This window comes from Anastrepha obliqua, chromosome 2 (assembly GCF_027943255.1).
Source record: "Anastrepha obliqua isolate idAnaObli1 chromosome 2, idAnaObli1_1.0, whole genome shotgun sequence".
NCBI lineage: Eukaryota > Metazoa > Arthropoda > Insecta > Diptera > Tephritidae > Anastrepha > Anastrepha obliqua.
In genome coordinates, this window is record NC_072893.1 from 73,407,380 (window position 1) to 73,422,893 (window position 15,514).

Genomic DNA, 15,514 nt, shown 5'->3' on the forward strand with positions numbered 1-15,514 from the left:
TATTTAGAACAATTTTCTGAATAGCTAGCCTTTTGAGAGATTAAAAAATAATCAAATAAAAAAAATAAAAAGAGATTAAGGTCGTTAAAAAATTAAATTGATGAGAAAATGAAAGATTGAGCATACAGCATTGCTACTACTACTATAAAGTCTATAACTTCAGGTACATGTCAAATTTTTCCTAGATAACAAATAGTTTTTATTTTTTATCTTACGATGTAATAGCAGAAAAATAGGCAAAAAAACGCCGGCTTACACTGGCAAAAAAGTACTGCAGAAAAGTCCCGGCTATCGCAGTGTTACCAGCCACAAAGTAGTTTCAGCAAGTCAATCCGCTAATCACTGTTTAGAAATAAAGTTACTCCCGAATAATAATTTTCATGCACATATGGCCTGTGTGACTCTTTTCAGCTTGACAACCTTGCGAAAAGCACTTTTCTTGCGACGTCCCTTGACTTCTTAAGAGCCTATTTTTTTGTGGAAAGGTGTTCGTAAGAAAGATATACCTTTTGGAGGTGAAATAAAACTGGACCCCATTTGTTGAATTTAATATTTTGCATTACTTAGGCAAATTATTTAGACTCCTTAAGTTCTCATGCAATGTTCGCTATGTAGGGTATCAATCGGCGGACTTTTCGTTACTCATTGAAGCGAATACAAGATCAGCAGGGTTATCACCATACACACAATTTCTTTTGAGTGACTATAGCACATTATTTGAATTTTTTTTTTTAATTATTTATTTTTGTATTTTTGAATTCATTCTCTCTAAGGTAATTCAAGAAAAAATAAACAGTTCTTTTGAACAGTTTAGTGCAGTTTTTCGACGCAACATGAACAGACAGTGCGGCTCCAATTTATTTGCGCAAATCTCATTTACATTTTCGCTCAGTCTATGTGTATTGCCATTAATACAGAGCCTGCCAGCGCATCTTGATTTTAACACCGATGCTTATCCAGTGGTGTATAGCCAATATGTGCGCCGCCTGCCGCTGGAGTCACCAGACGACTGGTATGCAGAAGAAATACTAGAAACGTTTAAACTGCAAAATCTAGTGCCGCAGGTGGAGAGTTTAAGTGATGAAATGTTGGAGCTGTTGATACTTTGTGACTTTCAGCCAGCGCTTAGTGAATGTGAGTGATTATATAATTTGTTTGGTTGAGAGGAAAGTGATATTAATCGATTACATTGACAAATAATACAGGTCAACAGCTATATGAAGGAAAAGGTGAAGTAAATAAACCGGAAGCAACAACGATTCTGCCAACTAAAACTACAAAGACGACTATAATAGCCACACCAGCAACAACAACAGACAGCTACTTGCCATTTTTCCCAAACATTTCTGAAGAGAATGAATTTGACGTCAAGGTAAATGCGCAAATGGGTGGCACAACTCCCTCCGATATCGAAGAATATGCGCAACCAAACTACGAGTATAATATAGCCGAAGACCTTGAACCGCTAGACGTAAAAGTTTATGCTTATAAAGAATATAATCAGAATGCCGAGGACGCGAATGCTGAAAATTCAGATAATTATTATTACTGAAATTTAAGTACTGCATTACTCATTAAATAAAGGTATTGTGTGTCTCAATGGTAAAACTGTGCATCCATCTAAAAAAAAAAATAAATTAATTTTCCTTATATTAAATTTGATTCCACAAAAGTGTTTCCGAGTAAAAAACAAAAACCTTACTACGTGCGATGAATACCGAAAAATTGTGTAACTCTAGTGGGTGGCCTACAACATACAGTTAACCCGCGATAAAACGTACCTTGATAAAACGAAATACTCATTATCAGAAAATATTTGCTGACTCCCCTGAAAAACTATTTTTCGCTATTTTGAAATTTTTCATACAGTGAAACCGCGATATTAAGTACCTTGATAAAACGAAGAACTTAATATCGCAAAATATTTTCTGAGTCCTCCGAAAAAAACTTCGATATTATGAAATTTTGCATATAGCAAAACCGCGATACAACGTATCTTGATAAAAAAAAACCTCAATATAAAGAAATATTTCCAGAGTCCCCCAGAATATCCTTTTTATTGCAAAAAATTCCTTTCAAAAATGCTCCCTTGAAATAGCGAAGCGATTCTGAGCATGAAAACCTTCGGAATATATTGAAAATTAAAGTCCCGTCAACCTCTATATAAAGAACTATCTACTCAAAAGCTTCTACCTAGCGAATTTGAGTACTTGACTTGAGCCTCTACGTGATGGAGTGGACATTGTCAGTCTTGTTATAGTTGTTGTCAAAATGAATTATTCTGCAAATCGCAAGCCAATTGTATCCAGGTTTGATATTCTATAAATATTTTTTTTTTTTTAATATTTGTCAAGGTGACATTTAACACTAAAAAATTATTTTTCTATTTTTTTTTGCTTGTTCCATTCAGTGGTGAGTTACAGGGTGTAAACAATGGAAGATGGCAAAAAGAGAATTCAATACAGTTTACAGTTTACAGTTTTTCTTTGACAAAGACGAAAATTTAAGCCAGGGCGCTGAAACTGTGATGATGTTTATGGTGCCGATAAACAAATACCGTGCCGATAAAAGTACGGTAAAACAAATTGCATGCAAATTTGGTTTCGTCGTTCCGTTCAGTCATTTTTGATGCTAAAGAAAATGTCGATAATGACGAAAATTTCGAAAATTTCCATCATTGTTTACAGATTCAGCTTCTTCAAAAGAACACCTTGATGTTATTCTACAGAGTCTCACAGCTTGGACATTTATTTAGCAGTATATTGTTTTGATACCAACAGCAAATTGATTTTGCCTCTTTAGGAATGCAGGAAATAATCGAAAAACTTCAGTCAACTGGCACGATAAGCAACGTAAAAGATCTAGCGCGCATTTTTCCAGCTACTCGATACAAAATTTCGCTACTGCCAGGAAATCAAAACTTTTTAATTGAATACCGTTCACAGCATATCGAGATATTGTTACAACGCTTTCTCAAATATATATACATATATAGACAATTTCAACAAGAATATGTCACACAACTAACGAAACAATCAATTTTATTATTTATTTATTTATTTCAAAAAGTCAAGAAAGCATAATTTATTACAAACGAATTCACAGTAAAAATAATTTTACAGTATTATTCGGCGATTTGACCACCAACGAACTAGTTTGACTGCAGCTGCATCTGTAATGCGATTCTCGAATTAGTAGCGACCGAGAATCGTTATTGTTTACGAGCGTCGTTGGTAGCTTGCAGTACCAAATGTGCTTTTCTCTTAAACACGCTTAGCGACAAGGTATGTTGCACAATTCTTTAAGAATATAGTAGAAAAAGTTAAGGATGTTTGCAGTTAACCGTAACGAGAAATTATGTGACAATTTTGGTTTTTGCATTTATTATTTGACACTTATTATCTCAATTTAAAACATATGTGCATTTGCGATTTTGTGAATAAAATTTAAAAATCACAAAAAAATGGATAAAAGAAGTTTCATTGGAAGACCAGACCTAGAGTAATACAATAAAATGGTCGGCTCTTTTTGGAAAATGAAGGTCTGGCGGAAGAAAAGATTAGTACCATTTATCCATTAGTACCAAACCATACTCGTATGTGTAGTTGGTTGGTTACTCATACGCCCCACCTCGAAGTTTAGTATTGAAAATCATTTTACACGTACGTATAAACTAATACATTCTATAGCCTTAAAAATATGTTCCGAAAATTCTTAATAGAAGACGAATATCTGATTTGAGTAGCACAATCGGGAGCTACCTTATTTGTGCTCATTCAGCAAATACTATTTTGCTACTATTTATTCCCCACAGAGCTTATACGCCAAAAATTCAGAGTGTATATGTACTATATGTCTTTGAAATAGGAAATATTCATAGCGTTAATAAAACAGGTAAGAGATAGAGATAGAGAGATAGACCAAAAAATGCGTCGTTATCTTGCTCATGCGGCGTTACCTCGCTTGAACTGCATGTTATGTTATGTTATGTTATGTTATGTTATGTTATGTTATGTTATGTTATGTTATGTTATGTTATGTTATGTTATGTTATGTTATGTTATGTTATGTTATGTTATGTTATGTTATGTTATGTTATGTTATGTTATGTTATGTTATGTTATGTTATGTTATGTTATGTTATGTTATGTTATGTTATGTTATGTTATGTTATGTTATGTTATGTTATGTTATGTTATGTTATGTTATGTTTTGTTATATTTTGGTTTGTGTGCGTGTGTGCGTTATTATCTTTATATACATAACAATGATGTGTTTATATATATATTATATATATTATTATTGTTATGTTTATGATAATGTTTATATACATATGTTATTGTTTCATTTTCAAACAAAATGGATAAATCTATATGTAAAGATGCATACAAATCATATGGGCATATCAAATGTACGAATCTATACTCTACGATATGATATAAGAAAAGTAGGAAATGCAAGGGGGTATTTCGAGTGTAATTGTCTTGAAAAAGTTGTGTCTTGATGATGTTGCTTCTTAGTGTTGTTGATTCATTAACGTCTGATGCACAATCGAAATTGAACATATCTTTCATGAATTTGATAAATGTTTCATCATTTTTCACGTTTGGGTAAATGTAACTTGATCAATTCCATTGCGATTCCATTTACCTCCTTCTCTATATCCATACCAAATATGTATCTATCAAACAAATATATTAAAATTAAAATTTTCTTTTGAAAAATGCAACCATTCCATCAGTATTTTCTTTGACGTTGTCACGTTAAACTCTTTTCAGTAAACCGACTTTACAGACAACCTCTGTTTTTTTTTGCTTTGGGAACGGCGGTGTATACTTTTACCTTTGTACTTTAGGACGTCTGATATTTCGCGCAGCATCATTTCCAAATTAATTTATTTTTGTTTCATCGCTCTCCAAAGTATGTTATACCATTTATTCATACCCTGTGGTCCACACCATGACTTATGATCCTCCTTAAATTTGCCAGTTTCCACAGGGGCACTTTAGGAGCTATTTTGCCTGGTAAGTTCATGTTGTACAATTGACCCCGTAGACTTCTCTCTGATTCTACGTAGGTGAATTCACCTGCAATGGTTTTTGACAACTTAGATGGATCCCTCTTAGCAGAAGACGCAATTAAATTATAAGTAGTGCAAGTCGATCTTTTTTTTTTTTAACTCAAATTATTTAAAATAACATTTTTTGGACCGTCCAAGTGACTGCGATCGTTTTGTTTTCGAAGATTGATAAGAAGCCTCCGGTCCTCAACTGTGCAATTTTGGGCATGACCCATCTATGAAAGAAATTCATATTAATTTCTAGTTACTAAATAAAATATCTCATTCGCCACTTACGTTACATTCAATATTTTTCACCTCTTTAGTTAAAATGTCAGAGTTATCCGCAAAGTACCTATTTTATTGTAGTTGCCACCCAAAATTATATTTTATGAAAGTAACCAAATTAATATAACGTACATATCTTTCAAATTCACAACGAAGCAGATATGCCATTTGTAAAAAAAACAAAATTTCAATAATAGCTGTAAATATTCCGAGCGGCACAAGAAAATCGATGGGTGAAGGCAGCGTATCTATTTTAGTGGCCGCATGTGTGCATGTTATTAAGCTACAAACAGCTAAACAACTTGATTGTTTCCTAAAGTCTCTTGTCTCCTTATTCGAATAATAGGAAGTTTTACTTAAAGAAATATTATATTACAAGTAAAACAACAAAAAAAAGATTGGGGAAAGAGAAATGTGAATGATGTAATGATGAAATGGAAATTAATAAATTCGATCATTTGGGAGCAGTATCAGCACATAAGCGATTCCATGTTGAGCGAACCAAATATTTTGGAACTTTATGTTAAATCTATTGAAAATTGGATTATTTGTGGCTTTACGTACGAAGTAAACCGAAAATATGTTGTTGAGCGCCCCTAAACTCGCAACAGAGGTCGCCCAACGCTTTAATATTAACTGCAACCCCGAAAGTATACGTACAGTGTTGCGAAAAAATAATTATGATGGAACAGTTGCAGGAAAAAAATCTTTCATCAACGAGATTAACTGACATAAGAGAATACAATTTGCAAAGTATCATGGGGATAAGGATTTCGAGCTCTGGAAGTACGTTTTATTTGCAGACGAAAGCAAATTTAACATATTTAGCTCAGATTTACTGTCATATGTGTGCAGAAGTCCTAATGAAGAGTTGCTGGAAAAAATTTACGTCCGACAGTTAAACATGGGGGTGGGTCGGTAATGGTATGGGTTTGTATGTTCGCTGCTGGTACTGGAAATTTGTACCTCATTAGGGGCAATATAGACCACAAACAATACCTAATAATTAAGAAAGAAAATTTGGTCTAAAATGCAGAAAAGTTGGGAATTAAGGACAATTTCCAGTACCATCAAGACAACGACCACAATCATAAAGCACTTGATGTCCGTCTATGCCGCATATACCACTGCCCTAAAGTATCATACTTGAAACACCTCCACAATCTCCAGACATCAATGTAATTGAACACTTGTGGGCTCATTTGGAAAACCAACTGAAAAAGTTTGTTATTAGCAACTAGAAAAACCAAGAAGATGATATCAAAGAAGAGAGGGGGCAAATAGATCCTTTTACATACAAGAAGCTGGTCGAATCCATGCCAAGAAGACTGAAAATGCTGTGAGAAAAAATAAAGGCTTCTTGACTAAATATTAATTATATTGTTTTTTCTTAAATATTATTTGCCTAACTCTACTTTATATGAATGTCCGATTTCGTTTTTGTCATGTATAGGGTGGGCCATGTAAACTTTGCTTTTTGAATCGGCTATAAAAAAAAACTAGTCAATATTTTTTTAAACTTTTTTTTTATTTTGAAGATTGAATATTGTCATTTATGAATAAAAAATAATTTCGTTCAAATGACTGCCACGACTGGCTTTACAGTAGGCCATTCGATCAACCCAATTTTTAAGCACATTTTCGATTGTTTGGGCTCGAATTTCATGAATGGCAACTTCGATTTTGTGTTTTAAAGCATCAATCGTCTCTGGGTGGTTTGCAGAGCATTTGTCCTTAACGGCTCCCCACAGAAAATATTCCAACGGCTTAAATCACAGCTCCGAGGCGGCCAATTGATATCGGAATTTCGGCTGATTATTCGGTTTTCAAAAACGGTAGCCAAAAGTTCGAGTGTAACTTTGGCAGTATGACAAGTTGCATCGTCCTGTTGAAACCAAATGTCGTCCATGTTATCCTCTTCAATTTTTGGCTCCTCGCTCATTTTCGAAAAAAAAAATGGCCCGATGATGCCGCCAGACCAAAAACCGCACCAAACAGTGGCTCGTTGTGGATGCATTTGCTTCTTTACAGTCCCGTGTGGATTTTCTGAGCCCCAAATCCGACAATTTTGCTTATTAATGTAGCCACCGATGTGAAAGTGAGCTTCATCAGGAAAGAAGAAGAAGACTCACCACTTTGGAAATAGGTTTTCAATATTTCCCAATTTTGTTCAAGCGTATACGTCCCATTTCGTAAATGTCAAACCTTTAAGTAAATTATGAAGACATTTGACATGTCGTTTGAGTTACCATTCTCAAAAAAATAGGTGGTTCACAAAAGGAAACGCTATATGGTCCACCCTTTATTTGGCTAAGTTTTCATGTTTGTGTTTTCTGTGTACGAATGAGTTGAATTTGGTTTATGTGTTTTGTGTAAAAATGCGCTTGCAGAACGAAAACAAATGTGACACATAAACGCATTAGACTTGCAATATATATTTTTTGATTTAAAACCATATCACTTGGGTGTCCAAGTTCTTTATTGATTGTGTGATTAGAAATAAGATTTTCCGGATAAATGGATTACTCACGCCAATTACGTTAATATAAGGCTTAATTTGGAAGTTTGTGCGCATGCTATATTCACATTGAACTAATTTTGTAAAAGTGCAAACAAAATTACCGTTTGTATTTACCGCTATGGCTGAGCAATTGTTCAGTGGATTACGCGCGAAATTTTATGTAGGAGAGACAAAGCTCAAAAGCTGTCTGAGAGTCTGGATTCTAAAAATGGTGAGCGAATGTTTTGGATAAACATGTGTAAACACACATACACACATATAACAAAATAAGTATTTACACACCATACTCGTTTTCATTAAAAGCCCAACAACAATAACAAGAGGAAGAGTATGCGCACAACACAAGAGCATTCAAGCGAATAGCCGCGAGATATAAATCCACTTGATCTTACAAACACACATACATACATTTACATACATGTAGATCTAAGATACACAAACACACACTGTCAACTCATGACGCAGCGCTGTTTGCGCGTAATTGTTTGATTAAATAAATTCTTTTGAAATTTGTCAATTAAATAAAAACCGTAGCGGTCGCCTGAAGGCAGACACAGTCTTAGTTATTGCGTATTCGTTGACGGATCACGCACGCAGCTATAAAGCTGCGACGACGTCAACTCTTGAGCAAAACACGAATTCGCGCAAACGATCAAATAGTGAAAGTGTCAATAATTATTAAATAAAAATGAAAAACATAATTTTCATCTTCGCAGCAGCGCTGCTGTTATTCTGCGCCACCTCAGCACGTGGCGATCTGCTCGATTGTAATGAGAAAATCTTGCCATCGCTGTCCGATGTGCCCATCATTGGACCGAAGGTGGCCAGCGCCGAGGATAGTGCAGAGCATCAAGTGCGTGATTTCTTCAAAAATGTCGGTTGTCAAATAAAAAAGGGTGCGGAAAAAGTTTCCGAACATGCAAAAAAGTTGGGCACCGAACTGAAGCAGAGCGCCAAAAAGTTTGGTGAAAAGGCAAAAGATCTGGGATCAGATATAAAGGATAAATTTGGTGACTTCAAAGATAAATTTTCGAGTGACTCTGCAGAGGAGCGCGCAACGCATGATCTACTACGCAACGTGGAAATCATAAATCCAGATCTGCTCAAGGCTGAGCAACAATGCGGTCATGGGCATATTTTGGATGCATTAGGCAATTGCAGTAAATTGAGGAAATGATTTTGAGTTTGAGAAGTTTGACCAAAACCTAAATTTGGTTCCTCAGCAGTGATGTGTACTCCCAAAGAATGTGAAATTAAGAAAGTTACTATGAATTTACCTACATATATATGATAAGAAAATATAAATTACTCCAAAGCCAAGGCATATACAAATACATATATTAAATATGAAAGACATTGAGTTAAAAAGTCATGCATACCTTACTCAATATGAGTTGGATGTGAGGATGTGTAACTGAAACTCTAAAAAAAAACACAGCTAAAGAAATATTTAATTGGCAGCCTCATAATTTTAGTCATTTTTAACCTATATTTTTTAAAATTATTATATTTACGACGTTACACGCCTTATGTTTACGAAAAATTATTCATTGCAACCAAAGTTACTCAAACGCATAAGTCTAAAAAAAATGCGCATAAATACATATATTCAAAGGAAAAATAAAAAAATAGAAATAAAATAAATATCATTAGCACGCGATGTGCTTCTGCAGCATTCAAATTCGGATGTTTTTATTTTACATGGAAACAATTTTCCAAACAAAGCTTTATTATATAAATCTTAAAAATGATAGTTTCCTCAACTAAAACAATATTTATTGACACGCCCTCTCAACTGTTTGAGGACTCTGCGCTTTGGAAAGCAGAGAATGACTTGACTTCTCTTCGAATTGGCATCGATCAGCGTTCTGCCAAGCAAGAATGTATCATTGCGTTCATACATCTCGGTGGCGCGCGGAATTTTGAATGCTTCGGCTGACGGTCTTTCCACCGCTATAAACGCAGCTGACCATCTTTATATTTTCATATGTGTCCAAAATTATGTAAAAAAATTTCAATCGGCGTAGAGTAGTTTTACTTTTTAATTTATTTTACAAGTTCGCCTGCTCAGCTAACGTATTTTTCCCCCTCTGCGACGCAGATGACTATGATGAAATGATGAGGTTAAATGACCCCTGGCTCCCGGACTAAAAATTATGTAAAAAAATTTCAATCGGCATAAAGTAGTTTTACTTTTCAATTGTTTTTACAAGTTCATCTGTTCAGCTGACGTGTTTTCCGCCCTCTACCGCACAGCTGACTATTTTTTTTATTCTACTAAATGTCAACAATACATGAAAAATATTTCAGCCGGTATAAAATGAGTTGGTAGAAATTTTTTTCGACACATTTCGTACCCTCCCACAATCACACCCACCGCGGATGCGCCAGCTGACGTTCACTTTCGTTATTCATGAAAGCTAAATCACAAGTATAGTCAAGAATTTAACGATATAAAAACGCAGTCCAAAATCGACCCCTGGCTCCCGGACTATAATACTATCTAAGTAAAACTAAAGCCACCCTTATGTTCTCCTATTCACTACTTTGATTGATTTGCTTCGTGAGCTAAGGTCACGAGCTACCTCCCTCAAACTTAAATGATGGTTTTCCAGCACCATTTCCTTGACTTTGTCGACGTTTTCATCCGTTGAAGACGTTCATGGGTGACCAGATCGGGGCAAATCTTCCAAGACTTCTCGGCCCTCTGCGAAAGTCTTATACCATTCGTAGACCCGTGTTTTCGCCATGGGCTTTCTGCAACATTTTCAATGATTCGGCAGACGAAATCTCTTTCAAATTGACAGATCTCGCTCAAACGCTGCGACATTATAGAAATCAGTTGTACAAACATTTCAGCAAAAAAGAGTTTAGAGTTTAAATGGGGAAAATTGATGTTGGGGATCAAATGCCAAGCAAATTCCACACCATGCGGAGATCTAAAAAAGCATACAAAATTTTTTTTATTTCATAAACACATATTGATAGTGATTTTACCGTTAGGACACCTCGAGAAACTATTTTTCAATGCGATACTTCTAATGTGGCACTATGCACTGCCGATTAAAAAATTTATCGTGCATAAAAATAAAATATCAATGTATGGAAATGAATATTTGTTTAATACAATCTTATATCGTTTAATCATTTTATAATTTTTGAATTAAATAATTTTTATTAAAGTTTCACGAAAATAAGTTCGTTTGCTAATCCTGTAACATTCTTTTCATTAGATCAAAGTCGTGAAAGATGAAAGTCTTGAAAAAGTCAGACATTCACTCTTGCCGATGTAAGGTATTATATTACGGGCAGGTAATCAGTTGAGTGCGTCGGATTTTTGAGTATATGTCGCATTTCGTGCAGTGATACAAAAGAGTTAACATAACATTAAAATAACCTAGCAATCATTTCCGTGTATTAATTTCATCAAACGAGCCGTAGGTTTGATTTTCACCTCGGCAGTCATGTTAACAAACTGAGTTGTAGGGAAAGGGGAGCTTGTAGCAAGTTGGGAAGCCAAAGCATTTACAATGAGTGACCATTTTGGATGGTATCATTATCGCCATGTTAACCGATTATTTTTTTTGTGTTGAAATTCGAGCAGATGCCACAGACAACAATTGGTTTAAGCAATACCAAGCCATCCTTACATTCAATCTTTCACACAGTGCCTTGGAAAATCGAATAAGCAGTCTAACCGGTAATGCCAATTGAAGCAACTATTTGAAGCAACTATTTGATTCCATTAAAATTGTAGAAGTCATAATTTTTATCGTTTTTATTGTAGTTTGTTCATTCAAATTTTAAAATTTTAGGTTTAAGGTGTTTTTTTTTAATTTGAATTAAAATTAAAGTTTTTATTATTTATCCACCTAAGCCGTAACTTTATTTTTACCGAATTAACAATTGAATGACGCCGATACAGAAACCAAATAAGCCGCAGATGTGTGGTGACACGATTTATTATATATTCTTGGCTTTCCAATCACTTTCGTTTCCTCTCATTTTTTGTTTTTGAAAATCTTGTATTCTATCAATTTTGTAATGGTGTTCATTCTTCAAAAGATATTTTCCAAAAAGAAAATTAGAAAACATGTCCTGGCGTTTGTTATACGGAAATATGCGCAACACCGTCGAGGAAAAAAATGATAAAAAATCAAAGGAATTTTTCAGATACTTAAAATTTGGACTATGTTATGATAATATAAGCTTATAAGCTATTAAACTCCATGCCAAAAAATTTTTTTAGAACTTCTTCTAAAGTGATGAAAAGTTTGAAGAATTTTTCTAATTTTTGCATAAAACGTGGGTTTACACAAGCTTAGACAAAGAGATTTCTAATACGTAAAAATCTCATGTCACGGTATTTGTGGTTACACTCCTTCGAAACGGCTCAGCGATTTTCATGAAATTTGTATTTTATAATTGGTGGATACAAGGCGTAAAGTATATTTATACCGTTGATGAGTTGCCACCTTTTTAAAAAGTTAAATTAAAGTATATTAATAGGATTGATCCAATATTGGAATGCGAAGGGCAAATTGAAAGGCTCTAAAAGTGATACTTCTTAATAATTTTTGGTGGTTGCGACAATATTTAAATTTAAATGAAAGTTTACCAATAAATTACAAGAAATATGGAAGCCAAACGATGATAATTTGATAATTCTTACTTCCGAAAACATTTTTAAAGAGGATTGCTATCTGTCTGAAAATTTAATTTTTAGAAGAGTTGCTTGATTAGATTAGCAAACAAACAAGATCTACGTACCGCAGGATAAAGAAACGCACGCGCCAACTCCAGCCAAGATTGATGGCTTGCAAGAACAAAAATGGTGATTTAGTGAGCGATAGAAATGAAATGCTAAGTATCCGGAAGGAATATTTTAATAATGAAGATGAAACACCTCATGATACTGCATACACTGTAGAAAATATGCCAGAATACGCCGATCTTAATGACACGAAAAGAGCAGCAGAGGAGATGAAAAACTACAAGTAAGATGGTGAAAACTGCGTAAATGCAGAACTCATAAAATATGGTGGAGAAGAGTTGATAAGACAGATACATGAGCTAATACTTCAAATTTGGAGAGCAGAAAACATGCCTGAAGAATCGTATATAAGTTTAGTAGTCCCAATTCAGCCCTTCTCAACGTGAGCTACAAATTCCATCAAACATACTGTATGAGAAGTCTAATGTGTATGCAGAAAAGATCGTGGGAGATTTTCAATGCGGTTTTAGAATCAGACGCTCGATAACACATCAATTCTCTACTGTTTCGCAGATATTCGAAACATGTTATGAGTTCAACATTAATCTACATACTCTAATCTTTATATACTTTAAACAAGCATTTGATAAACTCAACAGAAAATATGTCGATTATCACCTAAAAATACTGGGTTTAACAAAAATTCATAAAGTTGATCAGTATGACTCTTATACACTCAAATGCTAAAGTAATAATGAATGGCGAAATATCTGACGAATTCAAAATGAAATCCGGCGAGAGGAAAGGTAACTCACAGTCAACGCTTTTATTTAATTTCAGACTACATTCAACAATAAACGAAATAGGTTAAGGTGGCACAATATTTTATAAATCTTCAAAACATCTTCACGCGGCTAGTGTAAGCTATAAGACCAGCGGACCTCAAGATAAATTAAGAAAAGACGCAATACATCACACGATCATTTCATGATAGTCACATAAGAATCGGAAGGTATATTTTTAAGCACATGGAAGAGTTTAAATACTTTGGCGTAGTACTCAGCATAAATAAGGATCCATCCTTATCAATACTTATGAAGTCTTTATTGATATCAAAGGAACAAAAGCTTGAGATGCACAAAACTATAATAAGACCGGTTCTTACCTACGGCTGTGAAAAATGGGCCCTTAAAGTTAAAGACGTGAACTTACTGATGCGCTTTGAAAGAACAATTCTCAGAAAAATATTCGCCCCAATTCTCAGAAATATATAAGCCCCCGTACACGGCAATGTACGAAATGTAACGCGGTTTATAAAGTCACAAAGTGTACGGTGGTATAAACACGTCCCAAGAATAAGCAGTGAAAGAGAGCCAAACGAGTTTTTGAAGCAAATCTGGAAGGAGCAAAAAGGAGATGGCCGGTCTCTCCAAGCAACGATGGTTGCAAGACGTAGTAAGATGAGAATCTCACAACATAGAGTAAAAGCGGGCAATCGGGAAAAATGGAGACGTAGTGTAGAGGAGGCAGTGATCCACCCCGGACTGCAATGCCAATATGATGATGAAATTGATTGGATTAAAGAAAATATTGTCGAGACAATTACGGTAGGTAAAAATGTCGACTTAAAGTGAACAAAATGTGGAAAAGCTCACCTTGAAAAGCTAAATGAATGAGATAACTGGAATATTACAGAATAAGCGCAAGCAAATGAGTATTTAGAAACCTTATATTTTTTAATACATTTTAGATGGTTACCACCTATTTTAAAACGTTATCTTATTAATACATTAAGATGTTTAAGCAATATCAAATTAAAAAAAAAATTGATGTTTACCATCTGTATGAAAAATTTAAATCAATTAAACTGACTCGGTAAAGAAAATCGGTATATGTAAAACATAGTTACAAAAAGAACGTGGTTTTGTATTTCCTTTAGATTTGCCATCATCCTAACTAATGGTCTATGAATAAGTTCGTGCGGTTTTTTTCGAAATTTGAATTTCGGATCATTCCCATGGCTTTTAAACGTTTGGAAATGGTTGATTGATCAACTCCCAAAGTTTTTGCAACCTCTTCTTGCGTTTGAGCCGGATCTTGATCGAGCAATTCCTCCAATTCGGTATCGATGAACTTTGGCGGCGCGGCCAAAATCACCACTTTTAAAGCGTGCAAACCACTTCTGGCACGTTCGCTCAGCTAGAGCATGCTCACCATAAACTTCCACCAAGATACGATGACTTTCGGCTGCTTTTTTCTTCATATTAAAGAATTCCCCGCAAAAACACATTATTTGGCACGAAATTCGACATTTTCAAGTGCGGTAAAAATATTGTTGTTTACGCTTCAAATAAAAAACTTATACTGACGTTTGTGCCTTACGACAGTAGCTCTCCAATGAATGTTTGGAAATGTGGATCGATGGAATAATAATCAAGTTACGCCATCTGTTGGTCAACTGGTCGAAATGTTGATGGGATATCATTTTTAGACGAGATGTATGCTCCAACGCATATTTCAACCTATAGCATAAAGCATAACTCAACGTATATCTTACATTAAATTTACCTCCAACATATTGCATATACGATTCTCCTTAGTTGTATGCGTCTAGGCTAGTACAGAAGATAAAATGTGATCTATACGAAATTTGCATCACTCAAACCTGTAATATACTATATGTATGATACATATATTCTTAATAATTTCCCTACAAATTTTGACGAATGAGTCAACTACTTTATACTTAAAGTGTCACACAAACTTTATGACTCCAGGAGAAAGGCCAACCACAAAGTAAGGGATAATAACCACAACAAATATATGTCATGTAAATATACCCTCTGTCAAAAAGTATCAGACATTTAGTAATTAATTGAACCGTGGTAAATGGTAAGTACGAAGTTTTATGGGAGTGAAGTGATATTTTTAC

General features: G+C 34.5%; 2 protein-coding genes across 2 annotated transcripts; both read left to right on the plus strand.

Moving 5' to 3' along the window:
- Positions 1–789: 789 nt before the first annotated feature.
- Positions 790–1,608, plus strand: LOC129238454 (uncharacterized). The gene is made up of 2 exons (XM_054873478.1): positions 790–1,134; positions 1,206–1,608. The coding sequence occupies exons 1-2, from the start codon at positions 834–836 to the stop codon at positions 1,550–1,552; spliced, it is 648 nt and encodes a 215-aa protein (XP_054729453.1). The 5' UTR covers positions 790–833; the 3' UTR covers positions 1,553–1,608.
- A 6,799-nt stretch (positions 1,609–8,407) lies between these two features.
- Positions 8,408–9,549, plus strand: LOC129237811 (uncharacterized). The gene has a single exon (XM_054872752.1). It carries the CDS (start codon positions 8,557–8,559, stop codon positions 9,043–9,045), a length of 489 nt encoding a protein of 162 aa, XP_054728727.1. The 5' UTR covers positions 8,408–8,556; the 3' UTR covers positions 9,046–9,549.
- Positions 9,550–15,514: the final 5,965 nt, after the last annotated feature.

Bases quoted from the DNA above. Each gene is read 5' to 3' on its own strand.
- LOC129238454 (XM_054873478.1), top strand. From the start codon at position 834: ATGAACAGACAGTGCGGCTCCAATTTATTTGCGCAAATCTCATTTACA. The intron at 1,135-1,205 runs GTGAGTGATTAT...CAAATAATACAG, and splicing joins TCAGCCAGCGCTTAGTGAAT to GTCAACAGCTATATGAAGGA.
- LOC129237811 (XM_054872752.1), top strand. From the start codon at position 8,557: ATGAAAAACATAATTTTCATCTTCGCAGCAGCGCTGCTGTTATTCTGC.